Source organism: Cibotium barometz, chromosome 7, assembly GCF_041138505.1.
Source record: "Cibotium barometz isolate CiBa-2024 chromosome 7, ASM4113850v1, whole genome shotgun sequence".
In the NCBI taxonomy this organism is placed as follows: Eukaryota; Viridiplantae; Streptophyta; class Polypodiopsida; order Cyatheales; family Cibotiaceae; genus Cibotium; species Cibotium barometz.
Genome location: NC_141052.1, coordinates 36,038,510 through 36,059,593, shown reverse-complemented (window position 1 = coordinate 36,059,593; position 21,084 = coordinate 36,038,510). Strand labels below are relative to the sequence as shown.

Sequence of the window (21,084 nt, the reverse complement as noted above, 5' to 3'; positions counted from 1 at the left end):
TCAAATGAGTAGATCAACGGCTGTGCCTGATTTCGGTTCGAAAAAAAAGCGTTGATTTCCTTAAAGGATTAGATCAACGGCTGTGCCTGATTTCGGTTAGGAAAAAGCATTGATTTCTTCAAATTAAGTCAGTGATAGTTATCCTTCTATCTGGTTTAATGAGGTGAAGGATAGTTTAGTCTCTTGACCCCATTAGAAAATTCGTTAAGAAAATCAAAAAGATAGAATCATCCCCGTTTTCTGGGCAAGGGAAATTTTCCCAGTTTCAGAATGACCACCAGTTTAGTCTCGTGTCCGGACATTCGAGGGCGAGGCCTCGAGTGGGAAACCCTGCCCCGCGCAAGAGGAAGCTACTTCCGTTGCTTTGCGACCGGGAATCCGGTGTACGGAGGGGGAAGAGGGGTCTCACAAAATAAGGATAGATTATGGAGAGGATTTGAATTGAGAAAGGTGGTTTTGGGAGAAGAAGGGTGGTTTTGGAAATCCATGGATGGTTTTCTTCAAAAGAGTGGCTTTCTTCCTAGCCCTTGATCCAAATCTTGATCTAATGGTCTACAAAATTCACATAACCATACCTTCTTTTTTCCAAAGGTCTTCCAGACCTTCCCTTCTTTACCTTTTGGATTTTTGAATGAATTGTGTCCTTGTCCAAAGCCTTGTATCCTTGTTGCAGATTCTACTTTTCCCGTGCAAGTATTTTTGAATTTGTTGAAAAGCTTTCAAATTTTCTCCAAGCAAATAACCTTTGAGTAAAAATCAATTTCTTGATTTTTCTTCAAATCTCCATGACCCAAATTCAAATCTTGAATTTGCCGTGCTCTGATACCACTGTTACAGAACCATAGTACATGGAGATTAGATTGTGCCACAAATTAAATAATAAAAGAAATAAACCATAACATCAAAGCAAAAATCAAGAGCATAAAAATCAAAGAACACAAGATTGGGATCAATCTCCCCCCCCCCCCCCCCCCGACGTGTGTGGCTCCACTCCCACACGTGGTATTTAAATCATATTAATAAATTTAACCCTTGGAGCCATAAATAGCATAGCTTTTCCAAAATTGCGTTTTACAAAATTGAACCTTAGTCCAATGCTTTTAAAGCATCTCATAAAAAATAAACCTTGCCCAACATATGTACGATGGGCCAAACCATATAAAATTAAATTTTTAGCACACATGTGCTTGGCTAGATAATCTCGTCCAATGTCCACCTTGGTCATCCCGAACTCATGATGTATACTCAACATAATCCACAATGTTAGATCACAATTACTTTGGAATCACTCACAAAAACAATTCTAACAAATGGAAATCATTCACTACCATGCATGACACATAATTTAATTAGATTCACTTCCATGATAAAATATTCTAAAAAATCTCTCTTCCGTGATAATTATTATGCAAAGTATTCTAAACTCTCTTTTCCTTCGAGTAATTTTGATCAATCTAGGATATACAAGGGTAAATATGTGGCCAAAGGAGATCCTTAGAAATCGAATGGTAAGCCGAAGAATCGTATCGTCAAGTGTTTCAAACGTCACAAGGAGGGACACATTGTGCCAGATTATCTAGAAAAGAAAAAGAACTTTGCACCTGTGACTTAGGTCAATAGCAAGAGGGTAATTCCAATCCTAAGTATTTGGATAAAGGTAAGGTTCCTATTCATGTTTTATTGAGAATTGAAGGAAAAATAAAAGGGAAGAGAATATCTATTTTGCATGATGATGGTAGTCCACATGATTTCATTTCCGAAAAGATATTTAAAAAACTTACATCGCACTCTAGTTATAAAGTTAAAGCAACATTTCAAGGAACTAAGTATCGCACTTTATAACTTAGATACATTGCACTTTATAACTTAGATGTACTACACTCTAGATATAAAGTGAAAGCAGTATTTTAAGGAACTAAGTATCGCACTTTGTAACTTAGATGCATTGCACTTTATCTTAGATGTACTGCACTCTAGATATAAAGTGAAAGTAGTATTTCAAGGAACTAAGTACAGGTGCACGATAGAGGTTAAGGATCTAGAATTGGAAATGAACTCATTAAAAAGAAAAGATAACATTTTTTGTTGCTTCTTTGCAAGGTGTTAATGTCATATTAGGAATTCCATGGAGATATAAATATAACCCTCAAATTCATTATGACACTCATACAATATGGTTAATGAAAGATGATAAAGAAATTTATCTTTAGTGTCAGACTAAGGGTGATTTAGGTCCTCCTTGTGTCTTATGATCCTTTTATTTCTAAGTTCTCTGACTGTTTTATGGATGACCTAACACATGGTTTACCTAAATCCCATCCAAAAGATCATAAAATTGAGATAATCCGTGGAATCTCTCCGCCATGTAAAGCTCCTTATCGAGTTAACATGCTTGAGTAGAAAGAGACAAGTAGAATAATTGTTAGAGAAAGGACTCATTAGACCCATCAATTACTCCATTTGGTGCTCTAGTTCTTCTCGTTAAAAAGAAGAATGGGACATATCGAATGTGTATTGATTATCGTGCTTTGAATCAGATTATTGTGAAGAATCGATATTAGATACCACGAGTAGATGACTTACTAGACAAGCTCAAGGGAGCACAAGTCTGCAGCAAAACTGACCTCAAGTCTAGTTACCATCAGATTTATATAGATAAATGAGACATTTTTAAGACTACTTTTAGAACCCAAACTGGTCACTATGAGTTTTTAGTTATGCAATTTGGTTTGAATAATGCTCTTGCTACTTTTAATAGAATGATAAATAAAATATTCTTGAAACATAAAAATTTTATTGTAGTGTTTTTTAAAGACATCTTAGTTTTTAGTAAGAATTGTCAAGAGCACGAACAACATTTAGAAAAAGTGTTCTCACTTCTTCATAACTCCCCATTGATACAAGCTTGTAAGGTGTCTTCTTTCTTGTTTTTTCTCTTGCTTATCTTGTGTCTATGCATGCATGGTCATGGTTGGAAGCTTGTGTGCATGTTTAGGGAGGTTAGTCTTGTACTTTGAGATCTTCTTTCTTTCATTGGGTTATATGAACCCTTATTGCTTTCACCTAAAGTGATTAGAGCTCTCTAGCTCATCCATTGGCAAATAGCTCTTTGGTGTGATAACTATGAGCTTCTCTAAGAGATGGCAATGAATTGGAGCTAGCACCACACCATCACCAAGGGAGTTGCAGCTTGTGGCTCTTTGACAAGTCCCATCAACACATGCTAAGGCAAGGTAATGTGCTTAAACCTTCTAAATATGGATGCATTATGTTAAATGATCTTGAATATTCATTAAGGGAGTGTGGAAAAGTATTTTGTGTTTCTTTGTATAGATATACTAAGTCATCTTTGTATAGATATGCTAAGTTGTCTTTGTATAGATATGCTAAGTTGTCTTTGTATAGATATGCTAAGTTGTCTATGAAATTATTGGTTTTTCTTTCGTTACAATCATCATTAAGGGACTATGGGAAAGTATTTTGTGTTTCTTTGTATAGATATGCTAAGTTATCTTTGCAATTATTGGTTTTACTTTTGTTACAAGGTGTGTCTTTGTATAGATATGCTAAGTTATCTTTGCAATTATTGGTTTTACTTTTGTTACAAGGTGTGTCTTTGTATAGATATGCTAGGTTGTATTTGTATAGATATGCTATGTTGTCTATGTAATTATTAGTTTTGCTTTCGTTATAAGTTGTGTCTTTGTATAGATATGCTAAGTTGCCTTTGTATTTTTTTGGTTTTGCTTTCATCACAAGGTGTCAATAATTGAAACTTTGCTTTTATGAAAATGAATTTATTACTTTTGTTTTAAGTGATCAATGAATACATTTGAATGATTTCACAATTGAATAGTTTTTGACAATGCCCATGAATACATTTGAATGATTTCACAATTGAATAGTTTTTGACAATGCCCATGAAGCAACATATATTCAAAAGATTTTAAAGTCTAGTGATAATGTAATCAATGAATTTGTCATGTTTACTGATGCCTCTTTGATGATTCTAATGGGATAAATTTGACTTTTCTCACAAGGGAAGTCATATACCTCAACCTCAAAGTTTGATAGCAATAAAGTCAATGATCGATTAAAAAGATGTTTCATGTAAAGTTCATGTTGGTGGGCAAGTTGCAGTTGGCACGCCCTATGTAAGATTTGTTTATCTTTGATTTTTCATTTTTTAATTTTTGATGGGAGGGACACTTTATTACTACATTAAGTGTTACAACCTTAGCATGGACTTACGAATTATACTATTAATGCTCTATGGATCATGCTAGATGGAACACGGGCTAGGATCATCTGTTGGGTGTGGAACTATTACTAAGGCTTGTGGGCTATATAAGTAAGTGGGTGTGAACATTATTTCTTGTCGATCCAATAGTATGTGGCTCTAGATCTAGTCTAGCATGTGAGGCAACATAGAAGGTAGATATAAAATTGTAGCGGCCCTTTGTGGTTGCACAATCAGTACTCATCTACATGTAGTATGGTCTAATCTGGAGGCCCTAAGATGAAGTCTAACTCTACCCTACGCTTGGGAGTGGTCCATAGTAGTAAGAACTATGTTTTGGTTGGTGAGTCCATCAAGTAATTTCCTTGTGTGCTTTGTACGTAGGTGCATGGATGCTTGACTAGGAGTGCTAAGTTAATACGTGTGGACCATGACAATTGCTTAAAATGTTTAATTCTTACTATGTTAACTCACCAAGGGGGTACTAAATTCATGCATGTGAAATAGAGTATGATAAGAGCATGACATTCCTCGATATTGCTTGTTTTGGGAAGAAGGAACTAATTGAAGTTTTGAGGTATGCTATATTGTATAGATGAGGTAGAAATAAGCATATGCTCAAATTTTCATGACATTCCTTGATATTGCTACAACTATACAAATTGTTTTGAGAAATTGTTTTGAGAAGAACGAACTAATAGAAGTTTGAGGTATGCTATATTGTATAGATGAGGTAGAAATAAGCATATGCTCAAATTTTCATGACCACTTACTTCTTTTAGTGGCCAAAATTTGACCATTGTAGCCTAGTTGGATTGCTTTATAGCATGTGTTTGTTGGAACTTGCTGTTGGGCACTCAAGGTCACTCCATCATTTGGTGAAAGAATCATGAATTATAACTTGTAGAATACACCTTGAAAACAACTCCTTTCAAGCTCAATAAAAAATGTATAGAATAAAGGAAACAAAAGTTATTATGTAAAAGCCTTAATAAATCTAATGAGCTAGATTATGTTGATGATTTGGAAAAAATATATAGTCACATACTTTATCCTAAACCACGTGCACAAACCACGTGCACACCACATGCATACGCTTGTCAACAAATAAGACCTTAAATTTTAAAAAAGAAAATCAACAACCATTTTTGTTTAATTAACCAGTTTCATATGCCCACAACTATTCCCCTTTCAATCTCACTTTGCTCGAGGAATGAATTAACAAAGATCTATTCTATAGTAGACTTCACAAGTTGTTCTTACAAGGACAAGTTATTCTTTGTTGCATAGTAGTAGATAAAACATCTCTCACTGTGAAGAGCTTCAAGTGGTTGCTAGATGATGGCGCCATGAAAGAGAATTTCAAGAACAAAGATCTATTCCATAGTAGACTTCACAAGTTGTTCTTACAAGGACAAGTTATTCTTTGTTGCATAGTAGATAAAACATCTCTCACTGTGAAGAGCTTCAAGTGGTTGCTAGATGATGGCGCCATGAAAGAGAATTTCAAGAACAAAGGAAACAAACTTGAGAATCTTTTTGCAAATATTGATGCTTTTTAATTTGTTTGCTGTATAAGCTTTCAAAGTATATTATAAGAATTATGACATTACAAAATAGAGACTGGGAGATTCCAAGAAATATTTTGGTGTGATTATGCTTGTCCATACCCAAACCTCCCCTAACCCCCTACGGCGTGTGCACATGCATGCACGCACACACACGCACATGCGTGTGTGCACACGTGCACACGTGCACACACGCGCACATGCACATGCACATACAAATCTTATTAGAGTATGGTTGGATTTTTGTGCCACACACCTAAACAATGGAGAGCCGCAAAGCCAAACCATATTTGTGCATAATTCTTTGACAATAACAATAACAATTCAAACTCAAATTTCATTGCAAGAGACATAGTGTTTCTTCTCTTCAAGCAAAAGTCAAAAGCCTTAGAAGGTTGATAGACAAGGTTGCTTCATTAACCAAGGGCCATCTAGGTGGCTTGTGTGTGATTGACAAGCAATTTTGTCCTTCCAACTCCTTGCCCATTCCATGGGGACTTGTTTCGACCATCATTTGAAGGCTAAAAGTACTCACTCAAGTACGTAATTCATCTGCTATGTATGTGGTTATATACAAGAAAGTTTTTGAAATGTCATAAGCACATTCCCAATGGATTGACTATAAGGCACCACCCATTACCCTCTTTTTGGGCTATCTTTCTTGTCCATGAATCATTGTATGTGAAAATGTTTGCATATTGGGCCTCAGATGTCAAAACTCCGACAAATCTTGCGCTTTGAAAGGTGTAGGGGCATGGTAATTGCTTGTTAACTCGTTCACAAGGCTTGCTACACATCTAAACCACATTTTTGAGATGGGAAAATTGTGGTTGTGCATCCATCATCTTGTGGAGTCCCTCACCTTAGTATAGGCTCAAAACTGAGATGATGGGTGTAGGGTGCCAAAATTGTGCAAACATTCGTCGGCCACTCTCTCTCCTACGACATTTGGCGTTTAAATAATAAAAATGACACGTGGTAAAACTCTAGCGAGTCAACGACGCGACAGGGGCTAGGATTCAAATAGCACGTGGGGTTTTTCATTTTTCTTGTTCATGGATGTGCATAGATTTGGGGCATGTCAACTTTTTGAGAACAGGAAATAAATTCTACCATGTAAAAATGTCAAGTTCTTACACTAAGGGCCTTTACACATGAAGGGCTGCCTGCCCGCCATTCAGTTTTGGAGGGTGGGGAGGCAAAGCATTTGATCCCCCTTTCACGGGAGGTGGACAAAGTTGGGCTAGGTTATCTTTTTTGTTTGCATTAGAGCTGCCCCGGTGTGAACCGGGCCTACGAAGCTTGGGTGTGACAGACTCCAACCACGCGAATGTGGAGCTTATTTAGGGTAGAGCTGGAGAATCAATGGACATATGGGAGGGGTCCAAAAAAGCCTTTGGGTTCGGCATAATGTGGCTAAAAAAGGAGGACTTTTCTGCATAGGCATCAGCAGAGCAGAGCTGGTTTGACAAGCAAAGATGCTTGACCCTTCTTCAATTCGGCTTCAGAACGCTCGGCGAAGTTGTTCTCCTAGAAGAAAGAGACAAGGTTCCCTACAGGACCCAACTCAGGTGTTCTCGTTTTCCTTCTGCACTTCATGGGAGTTTCTCTTCTGATTCTGTCTTAGAAAGAGAAAAGACAAGAAGGGCCGGAAGGGGAGAAGCACTTCTGTGCGTTGTCTTTTGCTCACCCGCGCCTCGCGCGCACGCACACAACTTTCTAGTGTGAGAGAGAGAGAGAGAGGAAAGAGAAATCAGAAGTGCCTCTCACACAGACATAGAGCCTCTAGAGAGAGGAGAGAGAATTCGCAAGCACACAGGTAGATGTGAGAGAAGTCACAACAAGCACACACACAGAGAGCCTCTAGAGAGAGAGAGAGAGAGAGAGAGAGAGAGAGAGAGAGAGAGAGAGCTTCTAAAGATTAGAAGATCAGGCGTCTTCAGTAACGAGAGAGAAGAGAGTGATTTGATAAGGATCAGTTGGGTTTTGTTAAGGATTAAGACCCAGCACCATCATCTGTTTTCATTTTTGTCTGAAGCTAACTCATGGATTAGTGTTAATTTCCATGTTTTGGTAAGGATTGGCTTAAACCACGTTAGGATTAGATCTTGAATTAGAATTAATCCTCATCTCTGTTTTTTAAAATCTGGTTAAGCTCTTGAGCTAGGGCAACTTTCTCAGTCAGGTTCAGCTCTCGAGTAAGGGCAACCTCCATCTCTGTTTTGTATGTGGGATAGCTCTTGAATCAGGGTTCGCTTTGTTTTCACTCTCTCAATTAGAGTTAACCATGGGCAGCAAATGGAAGAAGATCAAAATGCTCCTCAGCAAGAGAATTTGCATCATCTCCCCACTTGACCCCACAGACCTCCGCCATGGCAGTGGTGGAGGCGGCCATGATGATGCAGAAGCAGCTTGCTCCAACGCCCAGCCCATTGCCAAAAACACATCAGGAATGAGAAGGGGAGCGTCCTTTACTCGCAGCCACACTGAGTCCATTATTACCAACACATCAGAGGGAATCTGTGCTCACTCTGCGCCGACTACGCCCATATCAAGTTACTCTGGCCCAGCCTTTGTGAGCTCAGAAGGTCGCACCAGTGGTGCTCGGGTCTCTCGGGTATTTATTTTTCTTTCTCATTTTTATATATATATGTATATATGTTAAAGTGGGTTACCATTTTTTATTATATTTTGTTGTTTCGCCAGAGCACTTGCTCAATATGCTTGGAGACAATGAAACCCGGCCATGGCCAGGCGCTCTTCACAGCAGAGTGCTCGCATACATTCCACTTCTCTTGCATTGTGTCAAATGTAAGGTACGGCAATCAAGTTTGCCCCGTTTGTCGTGCCAAGTGGAAGGATGTGCCCTGGCAGGCTGGTGTGGATGCATTGAAAAGTCAAAGAGAAAGGAGTGGATCTCACAGAAGAGCGCCTTCAGCTGTGCCACGTTCGCTGACAGATAACGGGCGGTCTGATTTATTAAATAGGTCTGAAGAGGAGTGGAGGCGGCTTAATCTTTCTCTCCAGTTTTTCAGTGAGGGTGTACCTGATGGGCTTATCCATCCCGGAGAGCCGGATCTTTACAATGATGATGAGCCCCTCACCCAATCAGTCTTACCAGATGCAAGCACTCTTCAAGCAAACAGGATTAGCTCAGGAGGCACTCATGACCGACAAGTGCTTATAAATGCCTATTCTGAGGTCTCTGCTGTCCCAGCATGTGAATCTCGACAGTGTTTTACAGTGTTGATACATCTGAAGGCCCCCTCAGCTGGTACTGGTGCCAATTTAAGGTGTGGTATGGAGGTTGCCACGCCCTCTTCTTCCCTCTCCCGGCTCAGTTCTCGTGCTCCACTTGACCTTGTTGCAGTGCTTGACATCAGCGGGAGCATGGCAGGCAGAAAATTGGATCTTCTCAAACAAGCTATGGGTTTTGTGGTGCGTAACCTAAGCTCAGCTGACCGCCTGTCAGTGGTTGTCTTCTCTTCCGCTGCCAAGCGTATCTTTCCCTTGCGAAAGATGGGAGAAGAGGGACAGCGGCAATCATTGCAAGCCATAGATGCACTTATTGCCACTGGTGGAACCAACATCGCTGAGGGGCTAAGAAAGGGTGTGAAAGTTCTTGAAGATTGCAAAGAGCGGAACCCCGTCTCTTCCATCATGCTTCTTTCAGATGGGCAAGATACTTACAGTATGAGCTCACGAAGGCAGCTACCCTTTTTCCTAACTAGAGGGATGACAGATTCTCGAAGGCTGGTTCCACGCTCCATCAGGCGTAGTGCTAGCCTTGGGCACATACAGATTCCTGTACATACTTTTGGTTTCGGATCTGATCATGATGCTGCCACTATGCACACCATATCCGAGGTTTCGGGAGGTACTTTCTCTTTCATCCAGGCAGAGGAAGTGGTGCAAGATGCTTTCGCACAGTGCATTGGTGGCTTACTAAGTGTCGTCATTCAGGATGTACAGCTGACTATTTCTTGCACTGCGCCTGGCGTGCTTATAAATGGCATTCATGCTGGCAGTTACAACAGCAGCGTTCTTGACAGTGCTAGACATGGTATAGTCAAGCTGGGAGATTTGTATGCTGAAGAGGAAAGGGATGTTTTGGTGGACCTGAAGCTTCCAGTTCTCACGGAATCACAGGGTGCCGTTTCCATGTCATTAGTGCAGGCTGGCTGTATGTACAAGGACCCAGTGTCACAGGACATCAACCAGAATGTGGCTGATGAGGTATGTATAGTCCGGCCCCTGGCTTTAGAGGAAGGGCAGCAAGTGATAAGTCTTGAGGTGGATCGGCAACGCAACAGGCTGCGGACAGCAGAAGCAATTGCAGAAGCCAGATCGTTGGCAGATCAAGGTAACATCGAAGCTGCACAGTGTGGCTTGCGAAGTGCTAGAACACAATTGGGAAACTCCCCGTCAGCTCGTGCGGGGGATCGGCTCTGCAATGTGCTCGAATCCGAGCTAAGTCAGATCCAGGAAAGGATGGCAAACCAGCAGTTGTATGAGAGGTCTGGCAGAGCATACCTTCTGTCTGCCCAGAGCTCTCATTTGATGCAGAGAGCGACGACCAGGGGAGACTCCTTGGATGGCCTTTTGCATGACTATCAGACCCCATCCATGGTTGACATGATTACACTGTCCCAGACAAGGTCACCATCGGATCTAAACACACCGGTTGCTTTCCCCTTTGTTGCCCAGAGGCCTACTAATCAGGGGAGCAATGCAACTGTGCCAAGTCATTCGTCTGGTCGCTCATTATTACGGAGGGCCTCTGCTAAAGTACGAAGATCTCAGGGAAGTGTTTAAATTTTGTATATGAAGGTTTTGGGATCAAGAATTTGACAACTGTCAACATCAAAATTCATATGTAATTCATCAGTTTTAAAATGTCACTAATAAGGCTGGAGCTGTCAAGTCAGTTATGCAATAACCTGACTTGGGCAGCTCAGGATTTATGTTTTTCAATGGTATTTTCATCATCCAGAGTAAGATGTGTGTGTGCACCTATGTATGTGTTCACAGCACATGCATTCTATTTAATGTGCTTGTCAAATCTGCGAAGTAGAACCTTACTCCCAGCCAACGCCTGCTTGCAAACATCAGACCATCATAGCTGGAGCTGGCATGCTTGTCACCCCATTCAGAGCACTGCCAAGCCATGCTGTATGCCGAAGTCCTGGTGTCCTACTATCCAAGTGTTCGGTCAGAGCACAACTAAGGCCATGCTTGTGTCTGAGCTGCTTGCTCCAAGCTAGCCTTGTCCTTGAACCATGCCTTGAAGAAAATAATCACTCCAACCAAACAGCAAGGTTGACAAGGGTATTGGCATGATGTATGTATGTTGGGAGTATTTTATACAGTGACGCTTTTGGGTGTCTATTCTCTCTCTACTTAAGCTTGCTTGATGCGGTGCTAGTGTGGAGGCAGGGGGCTTCGCCATCAAGCACGCTCATAAAGAAAGAAAGAACGATATGATGAAACAAGAGGCTAATGGTTGCGGTTCTCATGAGCTAGTTATTAAGAGGTCCAGCTTCAGTATTGTCATACTTCCCTAGAGATATCCCTAAGTTTTTATCGTACCTTTGTAAAATCAAGGCCTTGGCAGTAAGAGGTCTAGCTTCCTTATCATCGTGCTACCCTAGGGGTCTCCTTAAGTTTGCCCGGAGTACCCAAAAGGAGCGCGGAGAAGTATTGGTTGAGGTCCGGAAGTTGCATGACGCCAACCATAGTTAAAAGCAAGGCCTTAGCAAGATTCCAAACCCTTGCTAAGCAGAGAATAAAGGGTTAAGTGCCCATATTGATGATTTTACAAATGGAGGGGCATTGTATTTATGATGCTTATGATGCTCTACCTATCATTCTCTTGAGTAGTTTATACTACAATATTTTTGTACACTTGTAAGCACATTTGTGTACTGTTACCTTTTCTAATTTCATAATAATTTTGTGAGTGTGTAAGTCCTTTACCTCTATGCCTTGTGAGATGATAATTTAGAGTTTGACTCTTGGAAAGGATGTTCATGGAAGCAAGTACAGTCAAAAGTGTTGCTGTATTAGTATGTGCCTAAAAGGAGTTTTCTCTTGAATCTTTTCTCCATTACATGTCTACAAGGGCAGATCTTCCTAATCACCAAAGGTAATTAGTAGGAAGTTAATCAACAGTATCTCTACATATTCACCTACTTCAATGCGAAGTTAAACCTTTTTCGATATATACATTACACCTAGCTTGTGCATCCAAATAATAATGTGCTCATTAGTAGACACGTATTCATTATCATTTGAGCTCCTTGGTATTCTCTCCGTGGTATCACAAGCCCTAATCACCACTGGCTTTGTCCCCCCACAACTAGGCCTGGTTCCTATCTTAATTTTATGTTACCATTACTATTTAAAGTCCAGACATAGCAACAAATGAACAGAGGTTCAGAGCAATAGTGAATCACTGTTGCACCTTCTAGGGCTAGGACTTATTTGGCTGCATGTTTTGAGCAAACTGGGTCTTCAGGGTGCTCAGCCATGGAAACTCCCCTTTTAAAGGGGGCCTTCAAAAATAGAACTAGTTGATGCCAATGATGTTACATGTCAACGTCCATCTCTGCAGGTGAACTCTCTGTTTGGTTTGATGTCTACTTGATGATGATGTCGTTGCAGAAGATATATCTTAGCCAATAGTACCAAATGTGGGCATTGCCCTCATAATATTCTTATTCTCTTAAGTGTCTTGAGGATATATCTGGGCCCAAATTCTAGTTAAGCTTATATCTAGGCTGTGTATATACAAATTCTATCTCAGCCCCAACAATATGAAATGTGGGTATTGCCCTCATAATATCCTTATTTTACAAGTGTCTCAAGGATCCACCATCTTTTGGTGCTAGTTTGTCGTATGATGGCCTTCTTTTGTTGGTAGGAGAAAGTTTGGTTGTTGATTTGGGGAGCCATAGCTGTGTGTTGCCCTTGTGCATGCAACACTTGACCCACCAAGTATGATTGTGGCTTTGGGTTCTTACAGGTGGGTTTCAACAATTTAGGTTTATTTACATATTCACCTACTTCAATGCTAAGTTGAACCTTATTCTACCTCGTGGTAATAGATGCTTGGGCGATATATATACTACACCTAGCTTGTGCATCCAAATAATAATGTGCTCATTAGTAGACAAGTATTCATTATCCTTTGAGCTCCTTGGTATTCTTTCTGTGGTATCAAAAGGCCTAATCACCCTCTAATCACCACTAGGCCTGGTTCCTATCTCAATTTTATGTTACCATTGCTATTTAAAGTACAAACATAGCAACAAATGAACCGAGGTTGAGAGCAGTAGTGAATCACTGTTGCACCTTCTAGGGCTAGGACTTATTTGGCTGCATGTTTTGAGCCCAACAAGTTGAGGACGAGATGTCCCAAGAATACCAATTGGCACCTGCATGTTTGATATTATACAAGACCTGATCTAAGATGTCTCTAACCATTTGACCTCCATCAGCCACCATCTGATGTCTAAACAGGGTATGCATTCGGTAAGTTTCTCATCTCAACTTCTTCATCCATGATGAGCTCACACACAAAGCAATACCGGATCACAATGTCCTTCATGGACAAAAGCATTTCTCTGCTCGAGTCTCAGAGATGAGCATGCTCGTCTCTGACCCCGGCTCGAAAAACAAAACAAATGTCCTTCATACGAGTATGGTTTGTGATCTCTTACCTTGCCAACACTGTGTCATGGGGAGAAGGTATGGTTTTTGCTTTGGGGAGCCATAGCTGTGTGTTACCTTTGTAGTACCCCTGTGCATGCAATAGTTCTTCCTTGACCCACCAAGTGTGATTGTGGCTTTGGGTTCTTACAGGTGGGTCTCTTCTTCTTCTCGGCCTTGGTGATAGTAGACATAACTGTGGGGGACCTCTTGGTGATAGTAGACATAACTGTGGGGGACCTCTTGGGAATCTAGATGTAAAAGAAGATCAAATTTAACTCAGTTGGGTTCATTGAAGTGAATGAGACCAGATTTAACTCATTTGGGTTTCATTGAAGTGAATGAGATCAAGGGAGAAGTGAATACAACTTCAAGAAACTTTCACGCACATGAGAATTAAGTTCTCGTGTCGTGAGAGTTCCCCAATTTTCACACACATGAAAACTTAGAAATATTAAAAAAATTGGATTAAGGGTGGTGATTATTCATCTTATTTGTTAATGGACTAGAAAGAATTTTGAACACATAAAAGATCAAATTAACATTCCAAAAACTCTCACGTATGTGAGAGTTGACAAGGTTTCATGCCGTGTCGTGAGACTTTGAGGTTTTCACACGTGAAAACTCTAAGGTACCCTTAAATCAATTGATTTTTTTATATATCATGATTGTGCAATGCGAAAAACATTGATTAAGAAAAGAATAGTGACTTTATTGTTTGCACATGTGTGAGAACTAAACCTTGAACTTTCATGTCCATGAAATACTATAAGCTTTCATGTGCACAGTAGGAAGCATTCCCAGAGACTAAATGAGTAGTTTTTAGACTTTTTTTCTTCCAAGAAAAAGATTCTTTTATTAGTTAACATAAAACTAGCCTCGAAGGGCTAAATACAACCACGAAGGACTGGATACAAATTTGCCTCCATGTATGGGGAGAGGATCAACAAAGAACAAGAGGGGGAGAAAGATGCACTTCTCCTCTGGGTGGCCGATCTTTGAGTAGAAGGCTATCTCATATAGGGGGGGGGGGAGGGAATAACCACATAGGTGGTCTGTAGTGCCAACTGGGCTCACCACCTCTATCTATTGTGAGAAAAGAGGTCGTCAAGGCCACCCTGCAACTTTTCCCACTGCTGCATGGAGGGTATTAATGATGTCAAGCTGTTAACCACATATTGGTTAACACATACTTCAAAAAGAAGGAAAAGCCTACGCTTTGATACCAAATGTAACCTTAATGTTAATTTCTTTTAGCAATTTTATTTAAATTGAAATCCTACGACAACTATGTTCGCACACTCATGTAATGGGCGCCGGCACTATATATTGTAAATCCCATCATTTGATGAGGGAAACTCCCTAAAGACGCTCCCAAGTATCGAGCTTCGAAGGTCAGACAACAGGATCTTGGTCAATTGGCCAATCCATAGAGAAAAGCCTTGTAACTATGTTTTGGGCACCTCGGGTCACTTACTCCCGGGCAGCCTAACTCATTCTCCCATTTGTGCAATCGAAGTGGAGTGTTCTCTCTCTCTCTCTCCCTCTCTCTTGCAACTCTAATCTACTATGTGTGGTATGCTTTGGGAGTGATTATTGCTAATCACTTCCAAACCTAATTTAGATTAGGATTTGAGAGTGATTAGTGCTAATCTCTCTTGCAAATCTAGTCTAGCATGTGTGGTATGCTTTGGTTTATGGTTTGGTAGTGATTAGTGCTAATCAACCAAGACCACATCATCCTCCTCCGGGAGCGATGATCATGCCGAACTGCCACTCCCCTATGCAGCCCAACAAAAACTCACTAAACGAGAAAAACGGTTGGCCACATATCCCAATGCCATCCTTGAGAGAAGCAACATCTTCAGGAGGCCCAAGTACTGGTAGAGAAATATCAGGCTCAACTTGAACCGCCACACCCGTTTTCGTAACCTTTGACCCAGTGCTTGAGTGCACGCCGTCCCCCATTGAACCTCAACTTCCACACCAGGTCAGGGAGGAGCCCCCGCAACCACTCCACACTCTATTCGCCAACATGATGTTGACAAAGAACGATAGATCGCAAACTCGACACACAATTTGTGCTCCCAAACGACCAGACCCTCCATGAACCCTACCAAGCCATTGTAGCTCCACAACCTGAAACAACCACCCTTCGGGTCTGAATAAATTTCCCCTTTGGTAAAAACATGCAAAGAAAACGTGCCTTGTTGTCTCCCATAGCTAGCCATAAGAAACATGGGTCTCTCTGGGCAAACCATCTCTTAAAGCTACCCATGCCAAAATTCAATTGCCAGGTGGAAATCGTATACAAAGCCTTGGGTCCTTTACACAAACTATACATATTGTATCTAACCCATTGGCTTGTAAGTTCTATGTGGTTCCCACAGGTGAGATAAAAGAAGAAGTCGTCCTCGGAGGAAGCTGGGTCGAGAATGCTACAAGTACAATCAACCCAGGTGACAACACAGCTACCCTCAAGCTTCCCCTGGGCAAGGTAACAATGATCCTCTGGGATGGGGAGTTCCTTAACTTTGATCCTCTTCCCCCACCAACTGCTTCCATAAACGATATTCTCACACCCCCCACAATACCTGGTAAGTCTTCCCCCGCCATTGAACTACCACCCGAACTCAACCCACCAAGAATATGGATTGGAATCCTGACCGAAAATGGTCTACAATGGTGGCAAGCCCACATATATCCTAAGGTCCACACCAATCTCATATTTTTGGAGGCGTGGAAAGCTCTTGGAAAACCCACACTGACAAAAGAAGACACTTACATTCAAATATCACACAAAATGTGTCTAATGAGTGTTGGGTATTTCATTCCAAAAATTTCTATTAGAAATAACCTGTTGGAATGCAGATTTCATGTCATCGATGTAGGAGCACTCTAAGGCCAGATTATCATTGGAAAAGAGTGGATTGATGCCACTCACTGCCAAATCAATTGGCGCGAAGAAACGGCCACCATGGAAATCAATGCCAAAAAGGCCACTGTCCTCTTGTGTCCCCAAGAGGAGATCATCTAGACACCCTCACCCTCGACTGCCCTTCCCCCTCATGCCCCATCCTCATCATCAGCAGTCTCCCCCCTATTCCCCCACCCCATGCCTTACCAAATCTGGTCGTAAGGCCACCGTCGACAACATCCACCGTTGACAATCAAGCCTTATCGTTGACATTACGCCTCAACTCTACAACCTTGACCACCCACATTGCAAGCACCCCAACCTTATATCTTTATCATGACAATCAATGGTGGGTGCCCAAGAATCTTGCTGCTTAGGGATTCTACGATGGCTACACATAACTATGGATCCCTAGACGGCCATCTCTAAAAACCAAGTGCAAAAAGCCAACTAAGCCAACAAAAACCAACCTTAAGCCCAAGCTTCAACGTTGGCTTGTCCCCGACCGCCTGTTATGCACACAAGGCTACTATGAAGGCAACACTCGCCTTTGGCTACCCAAGCATGTTGCCTGTGCTCATCCACCACAACTCCCCAAGAAGCAGCGACAAAAGGTCCCACAACCATGGGTTCCGCAACCCCAAGCACAGCAAAGCCAACAACGTTGGGTGCCTACCAATGAGCTCAAAGCATAAGGCTTCCATGAAGGTAACACACACCTGTGGCTCCCCAAGTCACAATAAAAGCCTCTCCTCCGCGTCGTCGACAACCACCTCATAGCTCAAAGCCTCATCGACAAAAAAGCCAAAAGCCTCTACCTACATTTCCTACATTGTGAGCGTTATGTTTCTACCTACATAATTTAAAAAAAATTAATACATCATGAGAGTTAGAGATCTTACTCTCCATTTCAAATATATTCTTGAGCAATCTCTGCTAGCTTAGGAGTAGTGAATTTTCTAGCCTTTTCACCCCAGCCCTAGTATGAGATCACTTTTTTTAAAAACTCTTCCACAGTCGGGGGTTGGCAATTTGTGCCAACTCATGTCCCCTCTTAGTAAATAGTTCCTCCATCTCCTTCAAGGCATCTCTGTAGTTCTTATCAAACATTTCTACATTCAAAAGGTATTCTCTTCTCCCTCGCTCAAGCAAGCCACTAATCTTGGCTTGGTACATGGCATCAAACTTGAACTGCAATGCGTTTATGTTTAATAAACATATTTCAAAATCTAAACATGGCTTTATTGTGGTTTGAGAAAGAGGTGCACACATACCTTAAAAATGAATTGTGTGTGGCAGGAGTGCCATGGGAAGCATCAGCCACTTCGCTCTGTTAGGTCCTCAATGAGTAGTAATAGCTTTTTGGGCCCATGCACAATCAACATCATTGAACTTTAACAACAAGGATTGTGGATCGACAAGACCCACACACTGCATCATAAATAAATCATGTGCTGTTGTGTTCGGCACATGAATTGTGACCCTAGAAATTTTGCATGCATATAAAACAAGGTAAATGATGACATATACAATGTTTGTTCATTTGATACACAGAAAAATAATGTACAATCCACTTACTTGTTTATCATGCGCAGCACCAACAAGAACTCTGCCTCCTCCTCCTCAAGGAATCGGACCACTCTGCAATTTACCTTGGGAATCTTCTCTCTTTCAACTCTATTGGTTTTTGCCCATTCTTGCCAAGATTTGAGTCGATTGCCATCCCAAACAACAAACATCTTCCCAACCATGTGTTGCCATCCTCGTGTCAAACTCATCTGACAATGATAGGTCATGACCAGCTGCACTGACCAGCTGCACTTCGACGCTCGAATGAAACAAGCTCTTTGCTAGGGAATCCCTCAAAGACAATGAATGCCACCATTGTCAATTGTCAAAAAGGAGGTGACAAAGTGGCACTCTAGGAAGGCGGTTATGATTATCGACCAAGTGGTCCTCCACCCAATTCGTGGAGATGTGTCGATCAGCCACTTGGCCAAAACTCTCTTTTACAAACTCCTCTTCTTCAACAGCCGTGACACTACTGCTGCTGGCCACACGATTGTCGGCGGACTTTGAAGAGCCAGCCCCCAAAGTCAACTGCAATTGAGAGGTGTTTGTACCTCACTTGATGGCCATGGAGATTCCTATGCAATATAATGGTGATATTGCATTTAAGTTCCCACCAACCATGGGAACACATTCAAGAATGGACTCCATGGAGCATAATTATAATCCCCACTGGTGGTCAAAGCCGCAAACCTCTAACATTGCCTTCCTTGAAGTATGTTAGAGAAGCCATTACCTAGGTAGTTTGAAGTGTGTGAATGAACTTGCCCGCGTTTAAAGAACCACAGGGTGTCAAATACATCACATTTTACTGGAAGCATACTAAAGGCACCAACCACTAGGGAGAAGTGTAACAATGCATCTAGAGAGCTCCTTTGCCATTACTACTCATCACAGTGCCGGCACGTGAAAGCATGCTAAAGGCACCAACCACTGGAGAGGAGTGCAGCAATGCATCTGGAAATCTCCTTTACCATTACTCCTCATCACAGTGTCGATGATGTGCATTGCTACATCTATTATGTGATGCTCTCCAATGAGACAATGAGTTTCTCTTCATCCTTGTCCCACTGATGATGCCATATAAATAGGTGTCTAAATTAATATTCTCTGCAATTGAGATAATAGGTTATGGCCATTAGTCTATCATCACTGGCGATATGCTCAAATGTAACTTGGATGGTTTTTCGTTCGAGGGTAGAAGACAAGGTTTGGGCTATACTGCATTACTCAAAAAGATAAGATTTTTACAAACATGAGACAAATAATATTTTTTATTCCAAAATTTTTATTCAAGTCATTTCTAGACGATGAAAATTTTTTAATTAAAAAATAAAACATGAGGAAATGACTTGATTGGTATGATAGCCTCCTTCATTCCCTCATGGAGCAATGATACATACAAATTGACATGCCATAATAAAAACAATCAAAGGCTCAACTAGCGATTAAAATCCTATGTGACAAGGAATATTGCTCCTAAAGAGTTCTATATTAAATGGTGGACTTTGAGATTATGCCAAAGCGGTCCATAGAGATCTATCCCTCTCAATACGTCCAGCCAAACGAGAATCATCACGAGGAAATGTTCTCTGCCAACCTCTCATCCTAGCTGTGCAAGACACCATGATCCACAGCCTTAAGTACCACCTATGTCTTCGATTCAGAAATGGTTGAAAAATTAAAAAAATGTCTCGCTAAGGTGACCCAACCTGTACAATGATATGAGGAAATAAAGGTGCTTGAAGGTGAAGATTATCATGTCATCCGATGAGGCCTATTATGTGAAAGAGAAACCTAGTAAAATACTATAAGTTTTGGTTCTAAATTGCATATCACCACAAGATAAAATCACATCCTACATCTAAACCTAGCTTGGTCGTGATACTAGTTGTGAGACCCTTACCCTTCTATCTATACAAAAATTTGGTAGCAAAAATCACACAGAGGATAGAGTGACTCGCTCGGGGTCTCGCATCATAATGTCCTAAGTCTTGGCTATTCTATCAGTTCTCCTCAATCTGACTAGAACAATCCATATGTGAGGAAAAATAAATGATTCCTCCAGGTGTTTTTCCTTAATTATCATAGGCACGTCACATTAAGGCTAATAAGATGTCCTAATTCCTCGATTATAAAGGTAATTTTTATATAATTATTCATAATTTCTAGTCTAAACTACTCATCCCAAATTTTCTCGATCTATGATACAATTTAGTCTTGTCTTGGAAAAAGTACCCATAGCTTGGGTTCACTCTACCACCCACTTTCTAGTGTTTTAACTTTTTCCACTTAAACCAGATCATCGGGGGGGGGGAGGGGGGGATCATCACCACTAGACCTATGGAGCCAGGTAAACTCATGTAATTATAATTGAAATTACCACTTTACTCACATACACCACTTAAAATAAGTTCACAAACTCATTTGAAAGTAATCCTTTCATAAAATGTACCATCATATGGTTCTTTTCATGTCATGCATAATTTCATATATCCATATCACATATCACAAGGTAGCACATCATTGTCACATCATTGTCACATCATCAACATAAATCTCCTTGCACTACAACCATGATCCCTAAACCAGGATGGCATGCAGTACTAAGCTTGGACACTCGAACCACCATGATGAACCGGAGGAACCTTGCATGTCTCACATCCACCTCAACACATGTCATAATCCTAGGAGCAACTTCTATAAGTCTCGTCACCTATCCCAAAAGCACAAACACTCTAGGGGCGATGTTAAGAGCCACATATGTCTAGTACTAGCATGCATATTTAGCCATGAGGCACTACCCTACATGTCACTCCAGAGTCACTTTTCTAAGGTCAACCACTTGTTGTATTATCTAGATCTAATGTTGAGAACTCTAAGGGTCTTTTAGTCACTCTCTTGTGCACTTCAAGCTAGGTGCCTATCTTTACTCAAAAATCTTTAATTAACTTCCCCCTTTTCTATTATATGTCTTTAGCCTTTCTCTAAGGTCAACCATTTGCTGTATTATATGGACCTAATATTGAGAACTTTAAGAGTCTTTTAGCCACTCTCTTGTGCACTTCAAGCTAGGTGTC

The 21,084-nt window shown here is 41.0% G+C and overlaps 1 protein-coding gene across 1 annotated transcript; it reads left to right on the top strand.

Moving 5' to 3' along the window:
* Positions 1-7,048: 7,048 nt before the first annotated feature.
* On the top strand, positions 7,049-10,806 carry LOC147636933 (E3 ubiquitin-protein ligase WAV3-like). Its single transcript, XM_086800520.1, has 2 exons — positions 7,049-8,425; positions 8,515-10,806. The coding sequence occupies exons 1-2, from the start codon at positions 8,096-8,098 to the stop codon at positions 10,621-10,623; spliced, it is 2,439 nt and encodes an 812-aa protein (XP_086656646.1). The 5' UTR covers positions 7,049-8,095; the 3' UTR covers positions 10,624-10,806.
* Positions 10,807-21,084: the final 10,278 nt, after the last annotated feature.